The 15,528-nt window shown below is 42.2% G+C and overlaps 1 protein-coding gene across 1 annotated transcript in view; it reads right to left on the bottom strand.

Moving 5' to 3' along the window:
• The window catches only part of LOC125932035 (solute carrier family 22 member 9-like), a 47,148-nt gene extending 31,885 nt beyond the window's left edge, over positions 1 to 15,263 (bottom strand). The window contains exons 1-2 of the mRNA XM_049644414.1: positions 14,621 to 15,263; positions 13,603 to 13,706 (exon numbers count right to left, since the gene is read on the bottom strand). Of these exons, the coding sequence (XP_049500371.1) occupies positions 13,603 to 13,706; positions 14,621 to 15,022 (506 nt within the window). The 5' untranslated portion in view covers positions 15,023 to 15,263. The remainder of the gene's footprint in view (positions 1 to 13,602; positions 13,707 to 14,620) is intronic.
• Positions 15,264 to 15,528: the final 265 nt, after the last annotated feature.

The following is a 15,528-nucleotide window of genomic DNA, read 5'->3' on the forward strand; positions in this document are numbered from 1 at the left end:
TTAGAATAATAGTCATAAAATTAATCGCTGGGCTTGAAAACAGTATACAGGACAGCAGAGAATCTCTTGCCATAAAGATCGAGGGACTAAGGAACAGTCACGAGGAGTTGAAAAACGCTTTAAACGAAATGCAAAACAAAATGGAAACCACAATGGCTCGGCTTGAAGAGGCAGAGGAGAGAATAGGTGAACTAGAAGATAAAGTTATGGAGAAAGAGGAAGCTGAAAGAAAGAGAGATAAAAAAATCCAGGAGTATGAGGAGAAAATTAGAGAACTAAGTGATACACTAAAAAAAAATAATATACGCATAATTGGTATCCCAGAGGAGGAAGAGAGAGGGAAAGGTGCTGAAGGGGTACTTGAACAAATTATAGCTGAGAACTTCCCTGAACTGGGGAAGGAAAAAGGCATTGAAATCCAAGAGGCACAGAGAACTCCCTTCAGACGTAACTTGAATCGATCTTCTGCACGACATATCATAGTGAAACTGGCAAAATACAAGGATAAAGAGAAAATTCTGAAAGCAGCAAGGGATAAACGTGCCCTCACATATAAAGGGAGACCTATAAGACTCGTGACTGATCTCTCCTTTGAAACTTGGCAGGCCAGAAAGGCTTGGCACGATATCTACAGTGTGCTAAACAGAAAAAATATGCAGCCGAGAATCCTTTATCCAGCAAGTCTGTCATTTAGAATAGAAGGAGATGGGGCGCCTGGGTGGCGCAGTCGGTTGGGCGTCCGACTTCAGCCAGGTCACGATCTCGCGGTCCGTGAGTTCGAGCCCCGCGTCGGGCTCTGGGCTGATGGCTTGGAGCCTGTTTCCGATTCTGTGTCTCCCTCTCTCTCTGCCCCTCCCCCGTTCATGCTCTGTCTCTCTCTGTCCCAAAAATAAAAAAATAAAAAAATAAAAAAAAAAAAAGAAGGAGAGATAAAGGTCTTCCCAAACAAACAAAAACTGAAGGAATTTGTCACCACGAAACCAGCCCTACAAGAGATCCTAAGGGGGATCCTGTGAGACAAAGTACCAGAGACATCACTACAAGCATAAAACATACAGACATCACAATGACTCTAAACCCATATCTTTCTATAATAACACTGAATGTAAATGGATTAAATGCGCCAACTAAAAGACATAGGGTATCAGAATGGATAAAAAAACAAGACCCATCTATTTGTTGTCTACAAGAGACTCATTTTAGATCTGAGGACACCTTTAGATTGAGAGTGAGGGGATGGAGAACTATTTATCATGCTCCTGGAAGCCAAAAGAAAGCTGGAGTAGCCATACTTATATCAGACAAACTAGACTTTAAATTAAAGGCTGTAACAAGAGATGAAGAAGGGCATTATATAATAATCACAGGGTCTATCCACCAGGAAGAGCTAACTATTATAAATGTCTATGCGCCAAATACCCGAGCCCCCAGATATATAAAACAATTACTCATAAACATAAGCAACCTTATTGATAAGAATGTGGTCATTGCAGGGGACTTTAACACCCCACTTACAGAAATGGATAGATCATCTAGACACATGGTCAATAAAGAAACAAGGGCCCTGAATGATACATTGGATCAGATGGACTTGACAGATATATTTAGAACTCTGCATCCCAAAGCAACAGAATATACTTTCTTCTCGAGTGCACATGGAACATTCTCCAAGATAGATCATATACTGGGTCACAAAACAGCCCTTCATAAGTTTACAAGAATTGAAATTATACCATGCATACTTTCAGACCACAATGCTATGAAGCTTGAAATCAACCACAGGGAAAAGTCTGGAAAACCTCCAAAAGCATGGAGGTTAAAGAACACCCTACTAACGAATGAGTGGGTCAACCAGGCAATTAGAGAAGAAATTAAAATATATATGGAAACAAACGAAAATGAAAATACAACAATCCAAACGCTTTGGGATGCAGCGAAGGCAGTCCTGAGAGGAAAATACATTGCAATCCAGGCCTATCTCAAGAAACAAGAAAAATCCCAAATACAAAACCTAACAGCACACCTAAAGGAAATAGAAGCAGAACAGCAAAGGCAGCCTAAACCCAGCAGAAGAAGAGAAATAATAAAGATCAGAGCAGAAATAAACAATATAGAATCTAAAAAAACTGTAGAGCAGATCAACGAAACCAAGAGTTGGTTTTTTGAAAAAATAAACAAAATTGACAAACCTCTAGCCAGGCTTCTCAAAAAGAAAAGGGAGATGACCCAAATAGATAAAATCATGAATGAAAATGGAATGATTACAACCAATCCCTCAGAGATACAAACAATTATCAGGGAATACTATGAAAAATTATATGCCAGCAAATTGGACAACCTGGAAGAAATGGACAAATTTCTAAACACCCACACTCTTCCAAAACTCAATCAGGAGGAAATAGAAAGCTTGAACAGACCCATAACCAGCGAAGAAATTGAATCGGTTATCAAAAATCTCCCAACAAATAAGAGTCCAGGACCAGATGGCTTCCCAGGGGAGTTCTACCAGACATTTAAAGCAGAGATAATACCTATCCTTCTCAAGCTATTCCAAGAAATAGAAAGGGAAGGAAAACTTCCAGACTCATTCTATGAAGCCAGTATTACTTTGATTCCTAAACCAGACAGAGACCCAGTAAAAAAAGAGAACTACAGGCCAATATCCCTGATGAATATGGATGCAAAAATTCTTAATAAGATACTAGCAAATCGAATTCAACAGCATATAAAAAGAATTATTCACCATGATCAAGTGGGATTCATTCCTGGGATGCAGGGTTGGTTCAACATTCGCAAATCGATCAACGTGATACATCACATTAACAAAAAAAAAGAGAAGAACCATATGATCCTGTCAATCGATGCAGAAAAGGCCTTTGACAAAATCCAGCACCCTTTCTTAATAAAAACCCTTGAGAAAGTCGGGATAGAAGGAACATACTTAAAGATCATAAAGGCCATTTATGAAAAGCCCACAGCTAACATCATCCTCAACGGGGAAAAACTGAGAGCTTTTTCCCTGAGATCAGGAACACGACAGGGATGCCCACTGTCACCGCTGTTGTTTAATATAGTGCTGGAAGTTCTAGCATCAGCAATCAGACAACAAAAGGAAATCAAAGGCATCAAAATTGGCAAAGACGAAGTCAAGCTTTCGCTTTTTGTAGATGACATGATATTATACATGGAAAATCCGATAGACTCCACCAAAAGTCTGCTAGAACTGATACATGAATTCAGCAAAGTTGCAGGATACAAAATCAACGTGCAGAAATCAGTTGCATTCTTATACACTAACAATGAAGCAACAGAAAGACAAATGAAGAAACTGATCCCATTCACAATTGCACCAAGAAGCATAAAATACCTAGGGATAAATCTAACCAAAGATGTAAAAGATCTGTATGCTGAAAACTATAGAAAGCTTATGCAGGTAATTGAAGAAGATATAAAGAAATGGAAAGACATTCCCTGCTCATGGATTGGAAGAATAAATATTGTCAAAATGTCAATACTACCCAAAGCTATCTACACATTCAATGCAATCCCAATCAAAATTGCACCAGCATTCTTCTCGAAACTAGAACAAGCAATCCTAAAATTCATATGGAACCACAAAAGGCCCCGAATAGCCAAAGTAATTTTGAAGAAGAAGACCAAAGCAGGAGGCATCACAATCCCAGACTTTAGCCTCTACTACAAAGCTGTCCTCATCAAGACAGCATGGTATTGGCATAAAAACAGACACATAGACCAATGGAATAGAATAGAAACCCAGAACTAGACCCACAAACGTATGGCCAACTCATCTTTGACAAAGCAGGAAAGAACATCCAATGGAAAAAAGACAGCCTCTTTAACAAATGGTGCTGGGAGAACTGGACAGCAACATGCAGAAGGTTGAAACTAGACCACTTTCTCACACCATTCACAAAAATAAACTCAAAATGGATAAAGGACCTGAATGTGAGACAGGAAACCATCAAAACCTTAGAGGAGAAAGCAGGAAAAGACCTCTCTGACCTCAGCCGTAGCAATCTCTTACTCGGCACATCCCCAAAGGCAAGGGAATTAAAAGCAAAAGTGAATTACTGGGACCTTATGAAGATAAAAAGCTTCTGCACAGCAAAGGAAACAACCAACAAAACTAAAAGGCAACCAACGGAATGGGAAAAGATATTTGCAAATGACACATCGGACAAAGGGCTAGTATCCAAAATCTATAAAGAGCTCATCAAACTCCACACCCGAAAAACAAATAACCCAGTGAAGAAATGGGCAGAAAACATGAATAGACACTTCTCTAAAGAAGACATCCGGATGGCCAACAGGCACATGAAAAGATGTTCAACGTCGCTCCTTATCAGGGAAATACAAATCAAAACCACACTCAGATACCACCTCACGCCAGTCAGAGTGGCCAAAATGAAGAAATCAGGAGACTATAGATGCTGGAGAGGATGTGGAGAAACAGGAACCCTCTTGCACTGTTGGTGGGAATGCAAATTGGTGCAGCCGCTCTGGAAAGCAGTGTGGAGGTTCCTCAGAAAATTAAAAATAGACCTACCCTATGACCCAGCAATAGCACTGCTAGGAATTTATCCAAGGGATACAGGAGTACTGATGCATAGGGGCACCTGTACCCCAATGTTTATAGCGGCACTCTCAACAATAGCCAAATTATGGAAAGAGCCTAAATGTCCATCAACTGATGAATGGATAAAGAAATTGTGGTTTATATACACAATGGAATACTACGTGGCAATGAGAAAAAATGAAATATGGCCTTTTGTAGCAACATGGATGGAACTGGAGAGTGTGATGCTAAGTGAAATAAGCCATACAGAGAAAGACAGATACCATATGGTTTCACTCTTATGTGGATCCTGAGAAACATAACAGAAACCCATGGGGGAGGGGAAGGAAAAAAAAAAAAAAAGAGGTTAGAGTGGGAGAGAGCCAAAGCATAAGAGACTGTTAAAAACTGAGAACAAACTGAGGGTTGATGGGGGGTGGGAGGGAGGGCAGGGTGGGAGGGAGGGCAGGGTGGGTGATGGGTATTGAGGAGGGCACCTTTTGGGATGAGCACTGGGTGTTGTATGGAAACCAATTTGACAGTAAATTTCATATATTAAAAAAAAAAAAAAAGAAAATGTGATGTAGATCTGTAAACATAAGTGTAAAAAGAAGTTACAGGGGTGCCTGGGTGGCTCAGTCAGTTAAGCATCCAACTTTCGGCTCAGGTCATGATCTCGCAGTTCACAAGTTCGAGCCCTGCGTTGGAATCAGTGCTGACAGCTCAGAGCCAGAAGTCTGCTTCAGATTCTGTGTCTCACTCTCTCTCTGCCTCTCTCCTGCTCGTGCTCTGTCTCTCTCTCTCCCCCTCTCAAAAATAAATAAAAAGATTTTTAAAAATTAAAAAGAGGTTACAAAATTACATACTCACTTTTACCAAATTTATTTAAAACATATATTTGTGATGTCTGTAAATATGATAAATTGAATGTTGGCTCCTACTTGAGCGGATTTGTTCTTACCTTCTTATTTCGAAATTTTTCAAATATGGAAGTTTAAATGAATACTATAATTAACACTGGTATAATTCCCAAACAGATTCACCACTAGATAGCATTTTGCTATATTTGCTTTATTTCTTTGCATGTGTGAACACACACACACACACACCCCACTCACAGACTCTTTTTGTTGAACCATTTCAATGGCAGTTACAGACTCCTAATTTTTTTTAGCATGCGTGTATTAAGAATACAAGCGGTTTCGAGAGGCGCCTGGGTGGCTCAGTCAGTTAAGCATCCGACTTCAGCTTAGGTCATGATCTCACGGTTCGTGAGTTCAAGCCCTGCGTTGGGCTCTGTGCTGACAGCTCAGAGCCTGGAGCCTGCTACAGATTCTGTATCTCCTTTGCTCTCTGTCCTCCCCTGCTCGCACTCTGTCTCTCTCTCTCAAAAATAAAGAAACAATAATAATAATAAAAAAGAATACAAGCAGTTTCTTATATCATTACAACTCTGACATCACACCTAAAGAAAACTAACAATAATTCCACCGCCAGCTATCAGACAATATTCAAGTTGCCCAAAAGGTCCTCCAAATGATTTTCTCGTTGTTATTTTTCTTTTTTTCCCATCTATGCTCCAGTATTTACACATTGCGTATGATTGTTATGTTTTTGTGAATCTTTTAAAATCTAGAATGATCACTCCACTCACTTTTCTCGGGACATTACCTTTTTGAAGAGTTTAGGTCGGTTGTCTTGTAGAATGGGAATTATGAACAATTTAAGGTTTTTTAATTAAAAATTTTTTTCAAATGTCTATTCTTGAGAAAGAGGGAAACAGAGCACAAGCAGGGGTGGTCAGAGACAGGGAGACACAGAATCTGAAGCAGGCTCCAGGCTCTGAGCTGTTAGCACAGAACCCCATGCAGGGCTTGAACTCTCGAAGTCTCCAACTGTAAGACCATGACCTGAGCGGAAGTCAGATGCTTAACTGATTGAGCCACCCAGGCGCCCCTTTTTCTAAGTTGTTTTAATGTTTATTCATTTTTCAGAGACAGAGAGAGAGCATGAGGGGAGAAGGGGCAGAGAGAGAGGGAGACACAGAACTTGAAGCAGGCTCCAGGCTCCAGGCTCTGAGCTGTCAGCACAGCGCCAGACTCAGGGCTCAAACCCACGAACCGTGAGATCATAATCTGAGCCAAAGTCAGACACCTAACCAACCAAATATATACAATATATATATGTATATATTTTATCTACATTCTAATTTTTTACCATGAGCACGTGTTTTTTGGTCTGAAAATAACAAAAGTTTAAAAAAAAGTAAAGTACGTGTTTGCATCTTATTTGCTGGCGGCTCGGAGAGTCCTTTCAATGTGAGGCGAGAATAGGGAAGGAATATTGTTGCTGATGGTCAGTAAAGAACAAGTAGACAGTTTCAACTCTATCAATGTCTCCTCTTCAGCCCCACTTCTTAATGTTCCTGTGACCCAGAAACAAGGTAGGCAGAAAATAACCTCATGACATTCTGTATATTCTCAAAGTCGGTATGATGGATCAAGGCGTTACAATAAAGTCTTTCTTCACCATCAAAGTGCTTGAATGTGCCAGCAATGATCACTTTTCTCCAAACCCTGAGAGGCAGGGGTCCCGCTCCCATCTCTCGCAGTCTGGAATAAGTAAGTAGGGTGAACATAAAATTTTCAGCTTCAGTGGGGTACTTTTGAAACCAAGAAGGAGTGTTATTACTCATTAAGCTGAGAATGTACCAGCAGATGGGATGATTGGTCTCTAAAAAATAAATAAATAATAGAAAATGGGCGATGACATTGAATATTTCAAGGGAAGGGGTTCTAGGAACCGATGCTGAGTAAGTCTATCTAAGCTCAGACAAGTGTTCCTTGAGCACAAGGAGACTATGATCACGTTGCTAAGGTAGTTTTCTGGATTTCAATAGCCCATGTCCATAGCCTTGGCCACCCTCACCAGGGGTTTAGACCGTTGGCTCCTCCTGGGGTACACCAACAATGTACTTCTGAATTGGAACTAAGGAGAGAAGTTCAAGTTGTGTGAGAAGTTCAAACCAGCACGTTTTCGCTTGCTTTCCATCTGAACATGTGAAATATCTATTCAACACAGGAAAGGAGGAAGATCCCCGGACAAAAATATGAAATGGATCATTTTAAGTTGTAGATGAAAGTAGTATTCGAATGGGTAGGAGGGGTGTTCACATCATAATGGATGCTGGCCTTGACACCGAAGCAGCCATTTCGAATCTCCTTGCTTGGCCGTATATTGTTCCCCCTGTCCCCCTGTAATGGGAGGGTCATGGGAAGATGGCTACTTGGGTACTTATTGAGTACAGCCTTGGCTAAGGGTTGTATTTGGGACAGATTGCTTTCAAGCAGGTCCATATTCTTAGGATGGTTTGGCTCTACCTGCTATCTCCTGCTGCGTGACTAATAGGCACTTCCAATACATTATGCCCCAAACGGAAATCTTGACTTTCTCCTCCCCATGCGCTGCTTTCTCTGTTTTCCTTCATATCACTAAACAGTGTCAGCATTTATCCATTTTCTCAGGCTGAAGATATTGCCTTCTGTTTGCCACACCAAAGCCTCCTTCTTAAGAATCCAAAACCATCAGGAAACTCTGTTGCATTTACCTACAAAATACGTTCCAAATACAGCTACTTGTTACCGTTTCCGAGATTATCTTAATCAATTAATTAATTAATTTTTTAAATTATTGCTACCAAAGAAGGCCTTTCTTCTTCTTCTTCTTCTTCTTCTTCTTCTTCTTCTTCTTCTTCCTTCTTCTTCTTCTTCTTCTTCTTCTTCTTCTTCTTCTTCTTCTTTTTTAAACATTTATTTATTTTTTGAGACAGAGTAAGCCAGGGAGGGACATAGAGAGAGTCACAGAATCCAAAGCAGGCTCCAGGCTCTGAGCTGTCAGCACAGATCCCGCCGGGGGGCTTGAACTCACGAACTGCGAGATCATGACCTGAGCCGAAGTTGGACACTTAACCCACCAATACAGCCAGGCGCCCCTACACCTTCCTAGTTTAAATGCCCACCATCTTTCCTAAGGATTATTTTGAGAGCCTCTTAAACCGTTTCCCTACCACCACTCTGGCTCTCCCCGTGAATTATCAAAGGAGCATCAAGCATCAAGAATAAGATTTAAAAGGGGCACCTGGGTGGCTCCGTCGGTGAAGTGTCCAGCTTCGGCTCAGGTCATGATCTCGCGGTTTGTGGTTTCGAGCCCTGCATCGGGCTCTGTGCTGACAGCTTGGAGCCTGGAGCCTGCTTCAGATCCTGTGTCTCCCTCTCTCTCTGCCCCTCCCCTGCTCACGCTCAGTCCCTCTCTGTCTCTCAATAATAAATAAGCGTCAAAAAAAAAAAAAAGAATAAGATTTAAAAGATCCTGTCATAATAATCCTCTTAAAAGCCTCTGATGGATACATTTCAGGTTCCAGGAATAAAAGCCTTAAATTCTACTGCTTGCCTTCCACTCCCCCAGAAAAGACACATGAACAGAACACACAAAGGAACTACCTGAGCTTACTAGAGAGTGAACAGAAGCAGGTGGACTGTGGGGAGGAGTGTTTGCTCTCTCCAAGGAGGGCAGATGGAGAACGATACAGGGAGGGTCCTATTTCCATGGCTATTAGACTGGAGTAAGGTGCAATCCACACAGTAAGCAAAGTGAACGCCATGCATCTTGTGGTCTGGGGAACAAGGCCACCGATGGTGGGGTACTAGAAACAATGAAGAGAGTGAGAGTTCCAGCAAGGGAAAGTGGCAAAGAGGGAATCCTTAAATCGTGTCTACCACACGTCCCCTAAATAGCCACTAAAGCGTGCCTGTAAAGAATAAGCTCAAAGAAGGTCAACTCTAGACAAATTTCTGAACTGAGGTTGGAGCTGTTGTGTAAGAAACAGTCTTGAGTTCAAAATCTGAGGCTTGAAAGTTATTTGCTGAAATAAAGGAATCGGGGGCACCTGGGTGGCTCAGTCGGTTAAGCTTCCGACTTCGGCTCAGGTCACACTCTCGTGGTTCATGAGTTTGAGCCCCGCATCGGGCTCTGTGCTGACCGCTCAGAGCCTAGAGCCTGCTTTGGATTCTGTGTCTCCCTCTCTCTCTGCCTCTCTCCCCGCCCCGCTCATACTCTGTCTCTGTCTCAAAAATAAACACTAGAAAAAAATTAAAATTAATAAATAAATGGAATCAGCGTTACTGGTGAGTAACAATGGCAAATAGAATCTTCATGCTCAATATTATCATATTCAAGATATAATTCATAGTATCCTGGCATGGGAAGAACCAAGAAAATGGAAATCCATTCCCAATAGACTGGAAATCTGGAGGACCTTCTGCTAAGAGGAGACAAAGTTTGGAACTAACCCACAAGGATTTTAAAGTGGTGACATAACTATCCTCTAAGACAGAAATAAAATATGATTTTAACATATGAAAATCACAGCTCAGAAATCAGCATTCTCAGAGAGACGGCAACAGATAAGCCAAAAATAAGTGAAATTCGAGAGCTGAAAAAGTAGCTTCTGATATAAAAATTCACTAGATGGGCTTAACGATTATATTGACACAAGAGAGACTCTTTGAAGACAGATCAGTAGAGGCTGTAGAAGGTCAAGGGCAGAGAGAAATGATTTAAGAAGGCGAACAAAAAGCCTCAGAGTGCTATTACAGCAGGAAGCAGCAAATAGTTCCTGTAGAGAGCCAGATAACTATTATTTTAGGCTTTATGAACCACATGTTCCTATTTTTTCTTTGTTCCATTAAACTACTTTGTGTGTGTGTGTGTGTGTTTTAAAATAGACTCTATTTTTTAGACCAGTTTTAAGTTGACTGCAACACTGAGCAGAAAGTACAGAGATTTCCCATACGTCCTGCCCCCACTCATGCACAATGTCCCCACCTATCAATATCCTGCACCAAGTGAAACAGTTGATACAATTGAACCTACAACGATACGTCATTATCCCCCAAAGTCCACCGTTTACATTGGGTCCACTCTTCGTGTTGTACATTCTGTGGTTTTTGACACGTGTGTATTGACAGGTACCCACCATTACAGCATCCTGCAGAGTAGTTCACTGCCCTAAAGCCTCTGTGATATGCTTATTAATTTCTCTCTCTCTCCTTCCAACGCCTCATTTTTTTTTTTAATTTTTTTTTCAACGTTTTTTATTTATTTTTGGGACAGAGAGAGACAGAGCATGAACGGGGGAGGGTCAGAGAGAGAGGGAGACACAGAATCGGAAACAGGCTCCAGGCTCCGAGCCATCAGCCCAGAGCCTGACGCGGGGCTCGAACCCACGGACCGCAAGATCGTGACCTGGCTGAAGTCGGACGCTTAACCGACTGCGCCACCCAGGCGCCCCTAACGCCTCATTTTTTTACTATCTCCATGTTATTTTCACTTTTAGCACTGAATAATATTCCATCGTCCGGATGTACAACAGCGTATATGCATTCACCTACTGAAAGAAATGTTGGTTGCTTCCAAGGTTTGGAAATTACAGAGAAAGCTGCTATAACTGTAGGTAGACTTTTGTGTGGACATAAGTTTTCAATTCCTTTGGGTAAATACCAAGGAGCACGACTGCTGAATTGTGTGACAAGAGTATGCTTAATTTTTTTCCCTTCCCTTATGAGAGCAAGAGAGAGAGAGAGAGAGAGAGAGAGAATATCTCAAGCAGCCTCCATGCTCAGCCCAGAGCCCAACGTGGGGCTCGATCCCAAGACTGTGAGATCATGACCTGAGCCCAAATCAAGAGTTGGATGCTCGGGGCGCCTGGGTGGCTCAGTCAGTTAAGGATCTGACTTCGAGTCAGGTCATGATCTCACAGTCAGTGAGTTCGACTCCCGCATTGGGCTTTGTGCTGACAGCTCAGAGCATGGAGCCTGCTTCAGATTCTGTGTCTCCCTCTCTCTCTCTGCTCCTCCCCCAATCATGCTCTGTCTGTCTCTCTCTGCCTCTCAAAGATGAATAAATGTTTGAAAAAATTGAAAAAATAAAATAAAATGCATTTAAAAAAAAAGAGTTGGATGCTCAACCAACTAAGCCACCCAGGCGCCCCTGGCTTACATTTTTTAAATATCATGATGTCAAGCATCTTTTCATGTGTTTATGTACCATTTGCACATCTTTCTTAAAGAAATGTATATTCAAGCCCTTTATTCATTGAAAAAAAATTTTTTTTGTTTATCTTTTTGTTGTTGAGTTGTGGGAGAATGTTAAACCCATTCCATTGGTCTATTTGCCTATTTTTATGGCTTATATATAATTGACAAATATTTTCTCCCATTACATAGGTTATCATTTCACTTTCTTGATAATGTGCTTTGATGTACATAAGTTTTTAATTTTTAACAAAAATTTTAATGTTTATTTCTGAGAGAAAGAGAAAGAGAGAGAGCAAGGAGGGGCGGGGCAGAGAGAGAGAGGGAGACACAGAATATGAAGCAGGCACGAGGTTCCGAGATGTCAGCAGAGAGCCTGATGCAGGGCTCGAACCCACGAACCGGAGATCATGACCTGAGCCGAAGTCACACGCTTAGCCGACTGAGCCACCCAGGTGCCCCCAGAAAGTTTTTAATTCTTGATGAAGTCTGATCTATCTGTCTAGTTTTTGGCCACTCAGGCTTTTGGTGACATACCAAAGAATCCATTGCCAAACCCAAAGTCATGTAGATTTACCCTAATGTCTTCTTTTAAGAGTTTTATGGTTTTAGCTCTTATCTTTAAGTCACTAATCCATTTTGTGTTAACATTTGTTATGGCTTTAGGTAAGGATCACACTTTATTATTTTGCATGTGGGTATCCAGTCATCACAGCCCCTTTTGTTGAAGGGGCTATATTTCACCAACTGCATGATCTTGGCACCCTTTTCAAAAACTGAATCAGCCACAGATATGTGGTTTTATTTTTATTCCTGTACATGGGTGGCTCTGCGTTACAGAACTGTTAGACATGGGCCCGCTGACTCTGAACACTTTTATAAGCTACATTTACTGTCATACATTCAGAGTTCCCAGTTTTGAGCTGCCCTAACAGATAACATTATGCTGGTAGGTGGTAAAGGGAAACTTAATCCCCCATAATCCTCAGAGGAGAGGTGCTCAGTGCTGGCAATGGTTGGCTGTGTAATTCAGGAGATGTACCGTCAGGCATAGGATACACCCACGCAAATGGTAATGGCAGTTGTCATTAGATTAATTACATGGTTGATTTTTTTTAATGTTGATTTATTTTTGAGAGAGAGAAAGAGAGAGAGAGAGAGAATGAGTAGGAGGGGCAGAGAGAGAGGGAGACACAGAATCCGGAGCAGGCTCCAGGCTCTGAGCTGTCAACACAGAGCCCGATGTGGGGCTCGAACTCATGAACCATGAGATCACAACCTGAGCCAAAGTCAGACATGGTTGAAAACTTACCTTTACATGGTTGAAAACTTACCTTGAAAGTGCTTTATTTTCGGCAACAAAAATATCAATCGAGGTTACTGGAAAAGGTTTTTTCTATACACCATCAAAACACATTGCTGTGGACACCCCAAGTTTAATGGGAATGCCTGCCCATCACACTTGGGAAACAGGGACATGATGACCATGTTCTGGAAATCCATAAGCACTCAGTTCACAGGGTCCAGGAGGGACTGAATATGGCCTCCCAGGCCAAAATCTGCAACACTGTTTTACATATGTGTGCCTTCAGACAGGCTGGATCTTTTGTCATGAAGCATCTTCCTCTGTTCCCACGGCTAACTTTTTCTCACCTTCCTAAACCACATGTTGTGTCACCTCCTTCATAAACCCTGTCCTAAAATGTCCCCATGTCTGCTGGAGCTGGTGTTTCTGTGTCCTGTATGCTGAGCTCACAGCTGACAAAATAGCATTTGCTATACTGACTGTGATTCCCCATGTATTTCTAGACCCCTCAGGACTAAGGAAACCCCAGGACAGTGTAAGTAACAACAAGTGTTGCTTAATGGAAGAATGGTATGTTAGTTCATGAAAATACCCCCGAGAAAATATCCCAGTGATCCAGAGACACTCACCTGTCTGATAAATGGCCAAATATGATGTTTCCCACCAACATGCCAGCCATGAATAAGAATTTGGTCACTGATTTCAGTGACTGAGATTCACACACCAGGTCCCACTGGAAGAGAAGGAAACCAGCAAAGGAGTGCTCTATAGCAGCCTATAACCCCTCATGGAAACCTGATTGAAACAGCTAAGATATAGGGCGCCTGGGTGGCTCAGTCGGTTGAGCGTCTAACTTTGGCTCAGGTCACGATCTCACAGTTTGTGAGTTCGAGCCCCACATCGGGCTCTGTGCTCACAGCTCGGGGCCTGGAGCCTGCTTCAGATTCTGTGTCTCCCTCTCTCTGCTCCTCCCCTGCTCACACTCTGTCTCTCTCTCAAAAATAAATAAAGATTAAAAAAATTTTTTTTTAAAGAAACAACTGAGATGATTTACAAGCTTCTGTATATCAGCCCCCCTTCTTCCAATTTCCATTTGTTTTTTGCATTAGCTGACCGTTATCATTCAGGTATCAGCTTAAATACAACTTCCTGTAGGAAGACTCATCTAAACCTGTTGGCTATATTCATGCCTTGTTTTATTTCATATGAAGCGGTTCTCAGCCTGGGCCACAGAATGCAATCCTTTGAAGAGCTTTAAACGTTTACCGATGGCAGAGTTTCACTACCAATCTCCTAAGGCTGGCCGGAGACACAGTCAGTGCTTTGGGAAGTTTTGATCAATATCCCCAGATGTGTCTCATTTGCAAACAACACCTTTAACACATTACACAAACTATGTGTTTAACCTTTGGTCTTTCTAAGAATAAAAGCCGTATAATCTCAAGGTCACGTCTACTTTTTAGCTCATGAGACTCATAAAATATGCAGATTGGTGGTATCTAAGAAAGACGTAACTACTATTTGCTGAAATAATAAAGAACAAGCACCCAAACAGTGATTCAAGAACTTGGCGCATGTTCGTTATTTGTGCTATTACCTCTAAACACCCGGGCCTAGTACTCGCAAGAGGCAAATGGGACCTCTTACCTCCGTCACGATGGTGGAGGGAAAGGAGCTCTGGTCATACACCCAGCCGTCCACACAGGGTTCCGTGTCCAGCTCATTTGTGTTAGGGAAGGTCCCATTCAGGTGAAGGAGCCCCCATTGCAGGTGGAGGAAGCGATGACACTTGTCTGGCCTCAGGTTTGAGTCCAGTGGAATGGAGATTCTCAGGAGGGCGTCTTGGTTGAGGATCCCAGTGCTGTTAGCAGAGACCGTGTCATTGTCGAGGATGTGGACCCAGCAGCGGTGACCAGGGACGATTGCAGTGAAGCTCTCCAATAAAACGTGAGGGTACGCTATGAGGTTGAAGATGCTGTAGAAAACTATCTGAAGGATGTGGAATCTCCCCCAGCCTCCAACTTGATCCAGAAGGTCCTGAAAGGCCATCGTGGCCGAACAAGCGATCTCCAATGTGAGCAAAATGACTTTATTACGCAAAGTTCAAAGGGAGAAAGTTCTCCATTCAGTACGTCACAGTAAGCGTGTGTTGATCCTGATCCCACTTTTTCCTCAATGGGCCCCAGAAGCTGTTTCTCCAGGCTCTTTGGGGGGACCAGGTGGGTAACCGCTGTCTTTAAAGTCACCAAGCGGTATTTTGCTGAGATACTTCCAACAGCTGACAGCCAACACTGTTTAAAGGTGTACTTTGCAAAAATTCTTTTCGTCAGCAGTGCCCTGAAGTGGCATTGAACTTCGATCCCCACGTCTGTAAATAAAATAAACCTACTGCGTGGGTTGCAATGCCTGTCAGGACGTGTCGCTTGTGAGACCTCACAGCGAACGGCTTGGGATTGTCCTGTGAAAAGTACTGAAGGTCAGTGCGCGGCTTGTGTAGTCCTGAATTTTGATTAAAAGAGTTAATGAGGGGCGCCTGGGTGGCGCAGTCGGTTAAG

The sequence above is a fragment of the Panthera uncia genome, chromosome D1 (genome assembly GCF_023721935.1).
Source record: "Panthera uncia isolate 11264 chromosome D1, Puncia_PCG_1.0, whole genome shotgun sequence".
Lineage (NCBI taxonomy): Eukaryota > Metazoa > Chordata > Mammalia > Carnivora > Felidae > Panthera > Panthera uncia.